The sequence below is a fragment of the Anser cygnoides genome, chromosome 3 (genome assembly GCF_040182565.1).
Source record: "Anser cygnoides isolate HZ-2024a breed goose chromosome 3, Taihu_goose_T2T_genome, whole genome shotgun sequence".
Lineage (NCBI taxonomy): Eukaryota > Metazoa > Chordata > Aves > Anseriformes > Anatidae > Anser > Anser cygnoides.
This window is the reverse complement of record NC_089875.1, coordinates 44994339-45007592: the sequence shown is the minus strand read 5'-3', so window position 1 is coordinate 45007592 and position 13254 is coordinate 44994339. Positions and strand designations below refer to the sequence as shown.

Here is a 13254-nt window from a genome sequence, read left to right as displayed (position 1 = left end):
GGAAAATGTAAAAACAAAAGTACTTTTTTACGTAAAAGGCGAGCGCAAAGAATGAAGTCACAAAGGTTATAGGAAAAATAAGCTGAAACAAAAAGAAAGCACATATCTAAGCATGTGTGTAAGACCTAAAGGTTGCATTCATTCTGTAGTATCCAACTGACAGCCTGCTAAAATGCTGTGTAGTCTTTGAGATTAACATACACCACACATTCCTAACTCTTGTTTGAGACCAGACGTGACAGTAGCAATCAATCTGGAGTGCTAATAGGTTTACGTTGGCTAATTTTCATCCTGTTTTTAGGGATACTGTGACAGCCCTCTGACATTCATGCATTCATGTGTGCAGCATGCCCTGTTCAGCTGACAGCCACATACAAATCATTTTGTTTGATGTGCCTTTCTTCTTACGCAATTAATAAGGCACTAAAGCTAATACGTTATAATAAGAATTAAGGAAAATAGTTAATGTGATTAATTAGGCCAAGTAATTAATTGGATAGTAAAACTGTTATGTTTTTTTTCATCAATTGACCCTTTCATGATTTGCCCAATCTCCTCCCTCATCTTGGCAATGGTAACCATGAAAGATTCCTGCTTCCTCCCTGGGACCTGGGCTGCACAGCTCCTGGAACTGAGCCAGAGGAAGTCAAATGTTAAAGAAGAGACACCTGCCAATCCTTCATGTTGTAGGCTTACATGAGATCTAGCCATAAAATCTCACTCAATAGTTACTGAGGCAGATGCTAAGGGGCCCTCTATACATTTAAAAACTCTTCAAACCTTAGCACGCACCTCCAGTGAGTTGTCCGTTGCAGAGAAGATGGAATAAAACTATCAGATTTAGTGATATTAAAATTGTACAGAAAAAAAAGTTTGCACCTAAGAAACATTATTTGCAACTGGCCTTTTAGACATTATCAACAGGAGTTAAAATGAACCTGCCTTGGAGGTGGAAGGTGCTAATTAGCAAAGCAGTCCATTTTTAGATTTACATATCAATTTAATTTTTTTCTCCCAGAACACTGGAAAGAAAAATACCTGTAAAAACCCAGAGGGATCATTTTCTTTGATAACTTCTAGGCAGTACTCCATAAGCCCTGTTGACTGACGTAGCTTCAGCGTACAGTGATTTATCTGGTCCCAAACAACCTGGAAAACAATCAGTACAGTTCTGGTAATTGCCTCAGCTTACAGTGAAATGTATAAAATTATTTCAGAAGAGGCAACAAACGGATGAGTGTGTTAAAGCTATGCTTAATTTAGCTGCCATATGGCCATTGCCACATCTCCATCAGCCACACTCACTTGCTCTGTATTGTAAATACCGATAATTAGTTTGGCGAAATGTTGTGCACAGGGAATCTCAATTTTCAGAGCAGATTAATTGCTCAAAGCTCAGGTTTGCTTGGGGCAGAAAGAGTACAGAACATGTTTTTGCATTTGCAGTATTCACATTTACAATCGTGCTTTCACTAAAAATTGAGCTTCCAAAAAACCTTTGACTTAAAAGGCAAATATTACAGAGGATAACTGCAGGGGCAGCTTCTTGCAGATTATACTCTACCATTATCTTCGCAATTCCCCATTGATCCTGTTCTGCTTAAAGATGCATTGCTAGGATTAAGAATGCCTCTCATTTTTTCCAGATTTTGGGCTAGATTCTCCTGTAAATTAGGCCTAATAGCATTGTGTTCAGTCACAGAACTCCACAGTTACCTCAGGCTAAGGGGAATAAAAAGCAAGATAAAACTATGCCGTTAAAAGCATGTCCTAAATGTTGGTTCTTGTTAAGCATGGGGATTTTTGAATGCTTACTTCAGGTAGATTTTATTCATTGTTTTTCACTTTATATTTTTCACTTTGATTTTTCCTTCTGTCTTAGATGCTATTAATGTTACCAGCACTGTAACACCTTAAAATCACTTATGCAGTTCCCCTTTTCAAAAAATTTGTCTATTTTATGACTGCCACTTGGTTTAACCAGCCATAGCTTTCTTTTCTTCCCTTTACAGCATTTCTTCAATATCTTTCGAGTAGCACATCAACATCTGGTGGTGGCCTGCCTGAATTTCAGAGACTTGAACAGAAACCAAAATCTTGAAAGATTTACTTGGGCAGAAGGGGTTTCTTGCATTTGGAAGGACCCACAATCCAAATCACACAGAGGTTACACTAACAAACAGCTCTCAAAAGTGAGCCCCCAAACATCAGATACATAGAATGATGGCCTCACTCAAGAAACTGCTGAAGTACATGCCTAATTTTAAGTGTTTAAGCACATTTCCATTAAACTGCTAAGCTGGAACCTGCTGAAGGACTTCAGGATCGGGTCGTTAGGCATTGTCACCGTGTAAAGGGCTCAGAACTTGACAAAATGTTCGTTAACACCAGGTATCAACAGCCACGCTCAGCTGAATATTCACAGCTGATGAGAGTTACACTCACTTTTAGTTTGTGCTCACGTTCTTTGGTAACTTTTGTGAGCAGTTTGGCCTTTTGTCGTGTTAACGCATCGACCAAGGCATCACACTGAGCAACGAGACAGGCTTCGTAATCCAACCCATTCTCCTAGAAGAAGTTGAGAAACATATTAATCAAAGAACCCATTTTATAGCTTACATTATTGTTCATTCTTACCGGTTTTTCCATTCAGAGAAGATTTCTTTTCAAGATTTTAGCATTCCTATTGCCTTTCTGATTTCATTATTGCTGTACCATTAATATCCACATGCTATAAAACGAAACAGTGAGATGCTATGCCACAGAGTGGGCTAATATGAAAATCTTGATTTACTGGCACTTTTCAGACAGCAGATGTAGTACAACATAATGTAAAATCTAAACCTACCATACCCAATGCATATACATATATATGTAAGAGGGTTCTGTCCCACTCTGTATAATTATTGCAGTATAGCTCCCTTGAAATCACTAGCTCTACATTATGACAACTAGAAGAGAATTATGGACCAGGATGCAGTCCGTAAGCTGATTACCGAGAAATTAATCAAGTACAAATATTATTCCTGAGATTTTGTGTATTGCCTCTAGTACTTTTTCAAAAATAGCAAGCACTTGGCAGTCTTTTATTGATGCTGTGGTAAAACTCCCTGCTGGGCAGGGGCCAGCACGTGAGGTGCACAATGTGTACCCCTGCTGAGCTTTGAACAAGGCCTGGGTATCGCTCAGCCTTGCATAAACTCCTATACAATAAACAAGGCACAAACCCTGCTACCACTGACACCCACTGCAGCTGTAGAAATCTGGGTGAATGGTACAAATGTGTCTTGTGCCGACCCTCGTCCAGGGGATGGCTTCCCCTGTTTGTGGAGCTGGTGCTGTAACACCCATCAAAGGGAGGCTCTCCCTCGCTTTGTCTGCTGGTGAGGCTAGAAGAAGGAGAAAGGTTTCAAGCTCCTCTTTCCAGGAGATGCTCAGCTGTCCTATCAGCTTCTTTCCCAGTTCCCCACATCATTAAAAAGAAAAGAAAAAAGAGTGAGATTATTTTAAGCATGCTCAAGGAGAAGCATCTCTATGGAAAGCCATCACACACCCCTAACTCCTTACTTTCTCCAGTTCTTTTGTTTATAGTGTTCTCTTCTGTTCATTTGTCTTGTCTTCATTCTTTTGAGACCAGATCTTTCAGCACTGTATTCCTTTCCCTGCAGCACAACACCTGCATCCCTTCCTCTGGCTGAGGGAAGCAGGCTCACTCTTCATTGTCCTAGCCCCAGCCAGCGAGAGGGGAGCAGGGAGAGACACCACACAGCTCCGCTACTGTTCACAGGTTTGTTCTAGACTCCTCCTGTTTGTCTCTCTCCCTCCTCGGCTTATATCACACCTGACTCACTCTTAAGCTTCTTTCTGTCGAGCTTCTCTTGACACACTGTTATGTGTACAGAGCCTGGCTCCGTAAATGGCTGTGGTGCATCGTTTTTTCTCTTCATTTTCTGTTCACACATCAAACAGGGTGTTTGGCGATATGCCTCTTCCGAGTGAGAAAGGATGAAATTGTTACAGCAGATGGGAAAATGTGAAAATCGGATAATGACCACAACAAGGAGGAGCAAGAAAGCAACAGGGGCAATGAGGAAGGAACAGGCAGTTTCTAAAAAGAAAAGACTACAAGATTTAAAAGTGACCTCAGAAAGGGGAAGGGAATGAAGAAGAGGAGAAACCAACAGATCTGCAAAACAGGAAAAAGAAGAATAGATTATGAATTTGCAAACTGCCCCAGGCAAGACAAAAGCACAGCTCCTGCTAGCTCTGACATGCTCAAAGAAGAGATGAAGAGTGGATGGCTAACTGGTCCAGTATGCATTGAAACGGGATAATAAAATGAACATATGGCTCACTCCTTTGTGTAAAAATACATTTTAACTGAGTGGTAAGTGTGTGTGTATGCATGTGTGGTAACCATAAGACAGCTATTAGCAATAGCCTTCACTGAGATAAATGGTTCCGAGTACCCACATGCAAATTACATCTATCTACCCCCTCAAAGAACAGTCCAAGAACTGTTCTTTGGTCTAAAGGCCAAAAGGCACAGATCAGCTCATGACACATTTAAGCCCCTTCCCCTAAAACAGCATAGCTGCACCAAACCTGCCTCCTGGGAGTAATCCCCAGCATGTGCCATCGGTGAATGCTGCCCAGGCATCACCTGGGAGCAAGTGCAATTTGTCATGGGACAAACCATGCCATGTCAGATGGTGTGAGTGATCATCATCTAGCACTCAGTTATACCCTAGCCTTGTTTCATTTACTAATACACATGCAGCTGATTAGTCCTTATGTTCTGGTTTGCTGAAATTTGATGTCCTTCCTCACTCAGACAGACTCATGCTGGAGACTGGCTCAACATGTGAAGTTCACATCCAGCTTTGTGCCCAGACACACCTGAATTTTAGATGGTGGTTGGTAGATACTATTTCCTCTTTCAAGCCCTCCTCTAGCATTTAAGCAATGAGCAGCATCAAAGAAATTACTTGGTCTTTTGATCTAATTCTAGCAGCTCCCTTAAGCAGAGCAATTTGCCAGTGATTTTATTGAAACGCATTACAGGATTTTACAGCATAGTCATAAATAGTCGTAATAGGCCACCTTTGGGTTTCAGGAGGGAAAAAATACATTTTTAATGGAGGTAGGTGACTCAAGAGAAGACTGGTGACAGACTATTGTTTTGGATGAGTTATCCCAGCCTAAAATAGCTGCCAGTACATATAGGAAGAATGGCTCTCTACAGGTACCTCTCCTTCTCCTTGGAAAAGGACAGAAGCTCTAGTGACTAGGCTAGATGAGCTATTTAACTTTTAGATAGCTAAGGTCAGCTGAGAAAAACCTCACACTGCATCCAAAACATGACACGACAGGTACCAGTCAGTGGCTGCATGCTGGTTTCTTTCAGCTAGATGTTCTTTTCTTTAACCAATTTCCTAGTCTTCGCTTGTTCTCTTTCCCACCCTGTCACAGAAGGCTGTGAGGGTGGGTAATTATGCTGCTCTGTGGCAATCCGCGAGCTCTGGCAGCACTTGTGATACAAATCCATAATTTGCAGCATAAAGTGTCATTTTTTTAATGATTACATTCTAAACCGAATACAGATTTTTGAACTTTGGCTTTCTGTTAGTAACAGGAACAGGACCTGCTTGTTGATGAAAGATGAGCAGGCATATCCTAGAGCAGATGATGCGTATCACACAGAAAACACACGGCAGCAGAGCGCTGCTGCTGCAGACAGCAAGTGTCCCCTCCTGGAATCAGCGAAGCTTGAAGTACAGCAGCACATCCCCAGCCCCACTCTGCAGGGTGAGAAGGAAGTTGAGGATCACCTAACCTCCAACACTGATCAGAGCTTAAATCTGGCTGAAAACAGAACTTGTTTCATTTGGGGTTTGTGCTCTCAATTATTGCACTCACCATGAGCCCTATTCTCACTGTTGAAGCTGGACAATTACGTGCATGGAAATATCTTCTCCTTCACTAGACAACCAAATTGATTTAGCAGCATTCATTTCATTATTATTTTTTTCTTGACTTCCTACAAGCTCTCCAATAAACAGGTTGGCTGGATTTTATCCAGAAATGAGTACATTTTTAGAAATTGCTAGATGAAAAACAAGTAGTAAGTTCTGAGTGGGTAAAAATGAGAATTTATCCTAAATTCAAGGAATTATCATCAGGCAGGAGGCTGGATTCAATCAAATACAAATCAACACAGCTCCAGTGTCCAGTATTGAATATCAGCTTCATGCAATAAACAGCAAACAATCCGGAAGCTAAAAGAGGCATACAGGCATTATTTGATGAGTAATTTTGCCTAGCAAATACATTCAAGAAAGGTTAGACGATTCCAGGAAATATGAGAACAGCAAAGGAGACAAAGTCATCAGATAAATTATTCACTCAGTTCTATTGATCACGTATTATCACAACAGCTAATATTCTACATACCTGTATCTGCTGCAATAAATTTTTCAGCTGAACCAAAAATTCTTTAGCTTCCTTTGCTTTATCTGAAACACCATTTAAAGCCTGAGACAGCTGTGCCTGCAAGAAAAAAATAGAAGGAAAAATTGGAGATAAAATGCAAAATATCTTACTAATCCTGACTTTTAAAAATTAACAATGAGCTAAAAGGCTTACGTGCTGTCACATATATTCTTACACACACAAACTGTTTGTGCTTGAAGAGAAGAGTTAAGATTTTAATTGTAATAAGTTTTAATAAAGGAGAAATATGCATGTGGGGGCAGTCAAGTATTGTGTCTGCACATTACACTTTATTACAGTGACTCTGTAACTCAAAATACTTTTTACAAGACAACTACCCACATATATAATGAAATAATAGTCATACACAGTAGCATCTGTCATGCCAAAACATCCCCAAGTGCTTTCAAAAATAGTAGGTTTTTTTCATCAAAGCCTGAAATCTTTGTAAATGTAGTAGATTCTACCAAACCTACGACTTCAAAGACAAAACTGTGTTTTCAGACTTCATAGTAATGGGGGCTTCAGTTTCCCATGCTCCAACCCAACAAATGGGTGAATATTTCTGGAAAAGTTGAAAAAAATTCTTCTGTTAGCTTTTTACTGCTGAGAGATGAGGACTTGATCAGTGTGTAAGTACACACTGAAGACCCAACTTCCCCTTTGCTCAGCTGGCACCTGAGATCTCTAAACTGAACAAGTGGTTTCTTGATGGACTTTCCATGTCGGAAGGAAACTCCGTCTGGAGGAACACAGTCTGAGTGCACAGTCCGTGAGCAGCTTCCTCGGAGCCTGGCTGGGACTACGGAGACCATGCTCTTCCATCTGGCAGCCCATGGCAAGCCCAAATCCAGCATAACATGGAGAGATGGGATTGGTCCCCTTGTGGGTGTCACTGGGGACGTTTTCTTTTTGCTGTCATACTCGGCCTCCCTCACAAGGGTGCACACCCGGCACAGGGCTCTGGGCTCCTATGCCAAGTCCTACCGGTTGGACCTTCTCTTCTGGGTCTGCTCCTTAGTCGCACTTGGTAACCATCAGACTGCCAACATCCAAGTAATATCCTCACGAAACAGATACAATAACTGACAAAGAAATGGAAAATTAAGTATTCTTGCTGATGTCAGGCTCCCAAAAGGTTGCAGTCTCTTGACTCCTTAGGACTAGAGGGTGTCTTGAGACAGAGCCTTGTATGAAGGATGGCATAAAAGCTACAAGCCCCTAAGAGGAGACCTAGTTGCAATCCTGGAAGTTCCCACTCGTTCTCTGCTTCCCTCTTATTCCTGAGGGGAAGTGAATTACTCCATCCCTGGAAATGACACAGTTCACTTCCTCACACTGACCTTGTTCAGGGTTTACCTCCTGCCTGAACGTCCCCTACACATTCTCCACAACTGGGGCTGAATTATAGAGAAAGAAGCCATCCTCACACCATTTCCTCACAGTCACACAAGTTTTCCCCTTTAAGCCCAGCTGTAGGCATCACATCAGTGCTAAACCTGAAAATAAAATATGCTTTACTACAACTAATTTGTAACAAATGTAATAGGAAGATCAACAATTACAGCGTTAGTTGGTCAATAGTTAAATATTTAACATTCTCTTACACAGACTTCTGCCACCTCATAAAAATGTAAAGCAAGCGTATTTGATAGGAAGGCCACCTGAGGCTACAAAAAAAAAAAACCCTCTAATTCCTTGAAAGGGCCCCCGTTTTCGGCCAGACGAGCCGATCAGGACTGCAAATCAGCCCTCCATGTGCTGGTTGTGGTTGCCGTAATTTAAAGCCCACCCTTTTTGATGGCACTTTCCACCCCACACACAAGGTGTTTGGGCCTTTGGTTTGTTCAGCAAAAACCAAGGATTGGTCCTGACAAAAGTAAAACTTTTCCAACATCTACCCTCACTTACAAATCAAAGTGTATTTTGCCAGATAAGATGAACCGAAAACTATTTGTGGCCATCAGGTAGAAATCCGAGCCAACGCAGATGAACTGTGGCCACCACAGGCACTGCCGTCAATTCGCACAGTCATGCCCGGCTCCAGTCACGCTACCACTGCGAGGGACTGGAGCAGACACTTGACAAAGTCATTGATCAAATGGCTCTTAAGGGAATTTTCGTGTTCACTAAAACCTGCGGTTGCATTAACGCGACTGCAGCACGGAACCACAGAGAAGACCAGATCTCCATTTATGAAACCCACTTAGAGATAATAGCCTTGTTTTTCAAAGTGATTGTAAAGGATACCTTACAAAGCAGTGGCATCTGGTCCTGCACTTCCCATTAGAATCAAACAGAGCTACATGACTAAGCCCTCAGCGAACCAACCAAACCATAAAAGGCCCTGTACGCTCAGAGCAGTCCTGCGTGCTGCAGAATATTTACTTGAAGCCAAGCTGAAACATTACAAGCTCCATTGCTTACGACAATTAATAACTCCTGACAAACGGTACTCTACCGATGGCTGTCTTTACTACAATACCGCTCTTGCAACAAAAAAGTGAGGATTCTGGATGCCAAGTTTCTACTTCTATCAAATACAGGAACAGGGAGATAACGAGGGTGAGTAATTAAATCCAGATAGGCATGGAAGACTGATGCTTCCTTTGATTGTAGAAAATGAACCAGATAATGCCAATGTCCTTTTTCAAGCACACAGTTCGTGTTCATTTAGCTTGTTTTCCCTCTCTCTCTCTTTACCAGCAGATTGGCTATTGATTAGATAAGCTTACCCTGGTGCTGAATGCTGAAAGAGCCCGCGTGTTTTGGGGAACACAAGTCTTCACACCAGCAAATAAAAGCAGGCGTGCAGACTCCAATTCTATGCGTATACAACCATTTGGGATGTGCAGAGCTGAAACATGTCCACCATCATTCCTCATATTCATAGGTCCTCTGTTCTTGTTATGGGCCTCAACCAACTTCCCTGTCCAGATGCACAGGTCATGTAAGTGAGCATAGCCCACCTAACTCGGTGGATTTATTTACACTGATTCATGCCATTGGGGCCCTCTTCTTGTTTTCCACCATTTTTCATTCCTCTGAAGGAGAGGTCACATGCAGCAGGGTAATGGGGAAACCTGCACCATTAACAGGGGCCAACCAGTCTTGAACAGCCATCAGGCTAGCAGCACGGCTGAGGGTAAATGCAATTCTCACTGCATGGTCTGAAACACTGCACGGATGAGTTTACACACACTGTAATTTACCAACGAATCCCTATGTAAGGCTCAGACAATGGAGAAGTCAAAGAGCCTGAGAAGAAGACTAATGCAGAAGTGGCTGTAAACGGTCCTGAAGGTGAAGATGGGCAGGGGCTCTGGACAAACAGTTCTAGGGTCTGTAGGAAAACCGTTAGTCTGAAGTTTGCTGTTGTGGGATGAAACCATGTCCTATGAGAGGAGGAAACATGGCATTGGCTGCCTTTTTTAGGGGAAGAATACCAGCCCCTTGCCTCAGAATGGGATAAGCAGGTGCTAGGCAGCTGATGGGGAACAACTGCCAAGCCACCAAGCTGCCCGGGCTCAGTGTGCTCACCAAAAAGCCCTTCCACCAACTTCTCCGCCAGCTACGCTGGGTTAGAGGAGAACACAAAATTGAACCTCATTCAGCATACCATTCAATGCACAGTACTTCAGTGTAAGTAATTTATGGTTTGGCCGAAGTAACTACAGGTAATAACCTATATGAGAACTATTTATAAACACAAGTATCTAACTCCTGAGCAATTTATCCGAGTGAATGTGAGCTGCTGATTTAGGCTGTCTGACTGTATGGTTCCACTATATTTACTTTCAGCCAAGTGCATTGTTCTGGGGAAAGTAATATTCACAAGAGACCAACTTCAGAGTCCCCAGATTAGTTAATTTTGAGTGGTTTTTTTTTTTTTTTGGCTTTCACTAGCATTTTCACACTAAGATTGAATCTATAAATCAAGAGAAATCACATTCAGTGATACCATACTCCCAGAAAAAATGCAGTAAAAATAGAAACCAACTTGCTCTCGTTCATTCTGTTGACATCAGAAAAGAAAGAAAATGACCAATGGCACACTCTGATCGCAGCAGAGTTTATCACAGTGTTCAAAAAGGCACCAACCAGTTTTAACGCAAAGTAGACGGTAACACAACACAAGCTGGTCCCTCACAACACACAAAATGTTAACCACACGTGAACAGTGAGCTTAGTTGCTGCTCATGGAAATAATTCTGCTCAGAACTGGAATCTGCCATTAGTAGATGAGTGATAGTTGCAAATCTGTGATCTGCTCCTTCTGAGTCGAGAGAACTTCTCCCCCGCACAAGTAAGTCACATTAGTGAGGAGGTGGCTGAGTCCTTGGCCGAGAGTATGCAATGGACACACATTTGGAAGGAGCTTGTCTTTCTCAGATGGACAAACTATGCATTTCAACCCCAAGTGGCATCTTTTGGAGGTCTTAAAACCAAAAGGCATTGTTTTTCATTACGCTAGCTCATGCTCAGCCACTCCGTGGCTAGAGGATGAGACCAGACTTGATTTTGTCCTTTCCTGCACTGTCTGAAGAGATCTCTCAGGGCTCCTCTCAGTGCTAACTGCAGCAGAGGAGGAGATCCTGCGGCCAGCAGAGCTAGCCAAGTGCCCTTTGCGTGGCCCACAGGACTCCTTTGCCCCCAGTGTAGCTGGAAGCTCCAAAGGACTGCTCTCAGCTCAGAGGTTTTTAAATGTTCATTTGCATTAAATGATTTTCCCAGGATCCATCGTTCTTAACAAAAGTGAGCTAACTTCAAACACTTTATAAACTTTTATGGTCACGTCTTGTTCTTTATTCAAATGGTTGCAAAGACTTATTTTGTACCACCTGTGCTGCAAAGTCACTGACTGAGATCACCCAGGGGGCTCCGGACAGGGTTAAGGAGCATCGTTTGCAGAGAAGAATGAATCAGACGGCAACATCACGGGAACTGGAAAAGGCTGTACTTGTCCCCAGAGCCTGTCCTACTATTCCTCACTCACTTCTGTGCCATGAAGGTCCCCCAGCCATTCCTTCTGGCCTCTGGGAATTGAGGGGAGGGGAAGATCTCCTCGAGGCCTGGGAGACAACATGATGTCCCACGTGCCTCCCTACCACACCTTCTCATCTAAAAACTTTGGGTGGCTGCGGGCCGTTTGCCCTCATTGAGGCATTGACAGGAAGGAAGACGTGGTGAGATGAGACTGCAGCAGCTCCCACTGAGTCCCAGGTGGTGAAATGGAGGAACGGAGGCCATCCCCTCTCCTTCCACTGCTCTCAGGCCTGGACAGGACGATGGCATGGACAAGCAAGTTGGCGGGGCTGATAACCCCAGGTGTCTGCTGGGGGTTCAGGCTGAGGTTTGGTATCTGGGATCAGGCAAGGCAACCGTGGGAGGGAGCCTGCTGGTGCCAGAGCAACCCGAGCAGAGGCTGTGGGGTGGCGGGGCGATGTCGCGACAACGAAGCCCCGCCGGCCCCCCGCCTCGGGGGCTTACCTTGTGCTGCTTCCACATGGCGCCCAGGGCCTTGACGTCGTGCTTGCCGTGCCGGCCGTCCTCCAGGCACTGGTAGCAGACGGGGCTGCGGCAGCTCACGCAGTACATGCTGTAGTGCTCCAGGTCGTGCTCGGCGCACGTCGCCGGCTTGCGCCCGCCGCCCGCCCCCTTCCCGTCGCCGCCGGGGGCGCCCGGGTGGCCGGGCGGCGGCGCCAGGCGGTGCTTGGCGAAGGGCCCGCGGGCCGGGTGGCAGCGGAGCTGGCAGGCGGCGCAGTACAGCACCTCGCACTGCTCGCACAGCACCGCCGCCGGCTCGGCCGGGCTGCGGTCGCACAGCTGGCACTTGGCGGCGGCGGCGCGGCCCTGCTGGTAGCGCTGCACGATGGCCTCCAGCAGCCGGTTGCGCTGGAAGCCGCGGAGGCCGCGCCGCTCCAGGGAGGCGCTCCGGTGGCACTGCGGGCAGGTGAGGGACGAGCCGGCGGGGCCGGGGCCGGCGCCGGCGCCCCGCGGAGCCGCCGCCCCGGCCGCCCCTCCCGGGGCCGCGGGCACCAGCGGCAGCACCCGCACGCCGTTGGGGGACTTGAGGCTGGGGGTGTAGGAGCCGTAGCCGCTGTCGGTCTCGCTGTGCAGGCTCAGCTTGTCCGCGTGGTCCCCGCCGCCGCCCGCCGCGCACTCCGGGTCCGGGGGGGCGGCGGAGCCCCCGGGCGGCCCCGGGGCCGGGGCGGCGGTGCCCCGCGGGTGGAGCAGGGCCGGCAGGTGCTGCTCGCTCTCCGGGGTCTGCACGGCGATGGTGCGGGCGCAGGGCAGGCAGACATTGTGCGAGCAGGGCAGGATGATGGGCTCCCTGAAGAGCGAGCCGCACACCGGGCACTTGAGCTCCTCTTCCATGGCCGCCGCTTCGTGCGCGGGGAGGATGGGGACGGGGATCGGGCTCCCCCCGGCGCCCTCCCTCGCCCACGGGCGTTCAGCACCCGCCGGGCGCGGACAGCTCGGCGGGGCCGGGCCGAGGCGCCGGGAGCCCGGGGACGCCGCCCGCCCTGGCCCGGTGGCGCTGGGCGGCGCGGGGCGGCTTTATGGGGGCGGGAGGAGGCGGGAGGAGCCCCTCGCAGCGAATAAGGGATCGCGCTCGCCGCGGCTGGGGACGGCGAAAACATGTTTTAAAGGGTCTCTGGGCGGCGGTGCCTTCCCTCCGTTCCAGTAAAGCCATTGTGCGGGCGGCGGGGGTGCCTTTCCTCAACGCCCCGGGGGCTTCCTGCTCACCCGCACCCGGCC

At 46.4% G+C, this 13254-nt stretch overlaps 1 protein-coding gene across 4 annotated transcripts in view; it reads right to left on the bottom strand.

Moving 5' to 3' along the window:
- TRIM67 (tripartite motif containing 67) overlaps positions 1–13031 on the bottom strand; it is a 37501-nt gene extending 24470 nt beyond the window's left edge. For all 4 annotated transcript variants that reach the window (XM_066994063.1, XM_066994064.1, XM_066994065.1 and 1 more), the window contains exons 1-4: positions 11983–13031; positions 6454–6549; positions 2446–2568; positions 1039–1149 (exon numbers count right to left, since the gene is read on the bottom strand). In XM_066994063.1, coding sequence (XP_066850164.1) covers positions 1039–1149; positions 2446–2568; positions 6454–6549; positions 11983–12870 — 1218 coding nt within the window. In that variant the 5' untranslated portion in view covers positions 12871–13031. The remainder of the gene's footprint in view (positions 1–1038; positions 1150–2445; positions 2569–6453; positions 6550–11982) is intronic.
- Between the last annotated feature and the right edge of the window lie 223 nt (positions 13032–13254).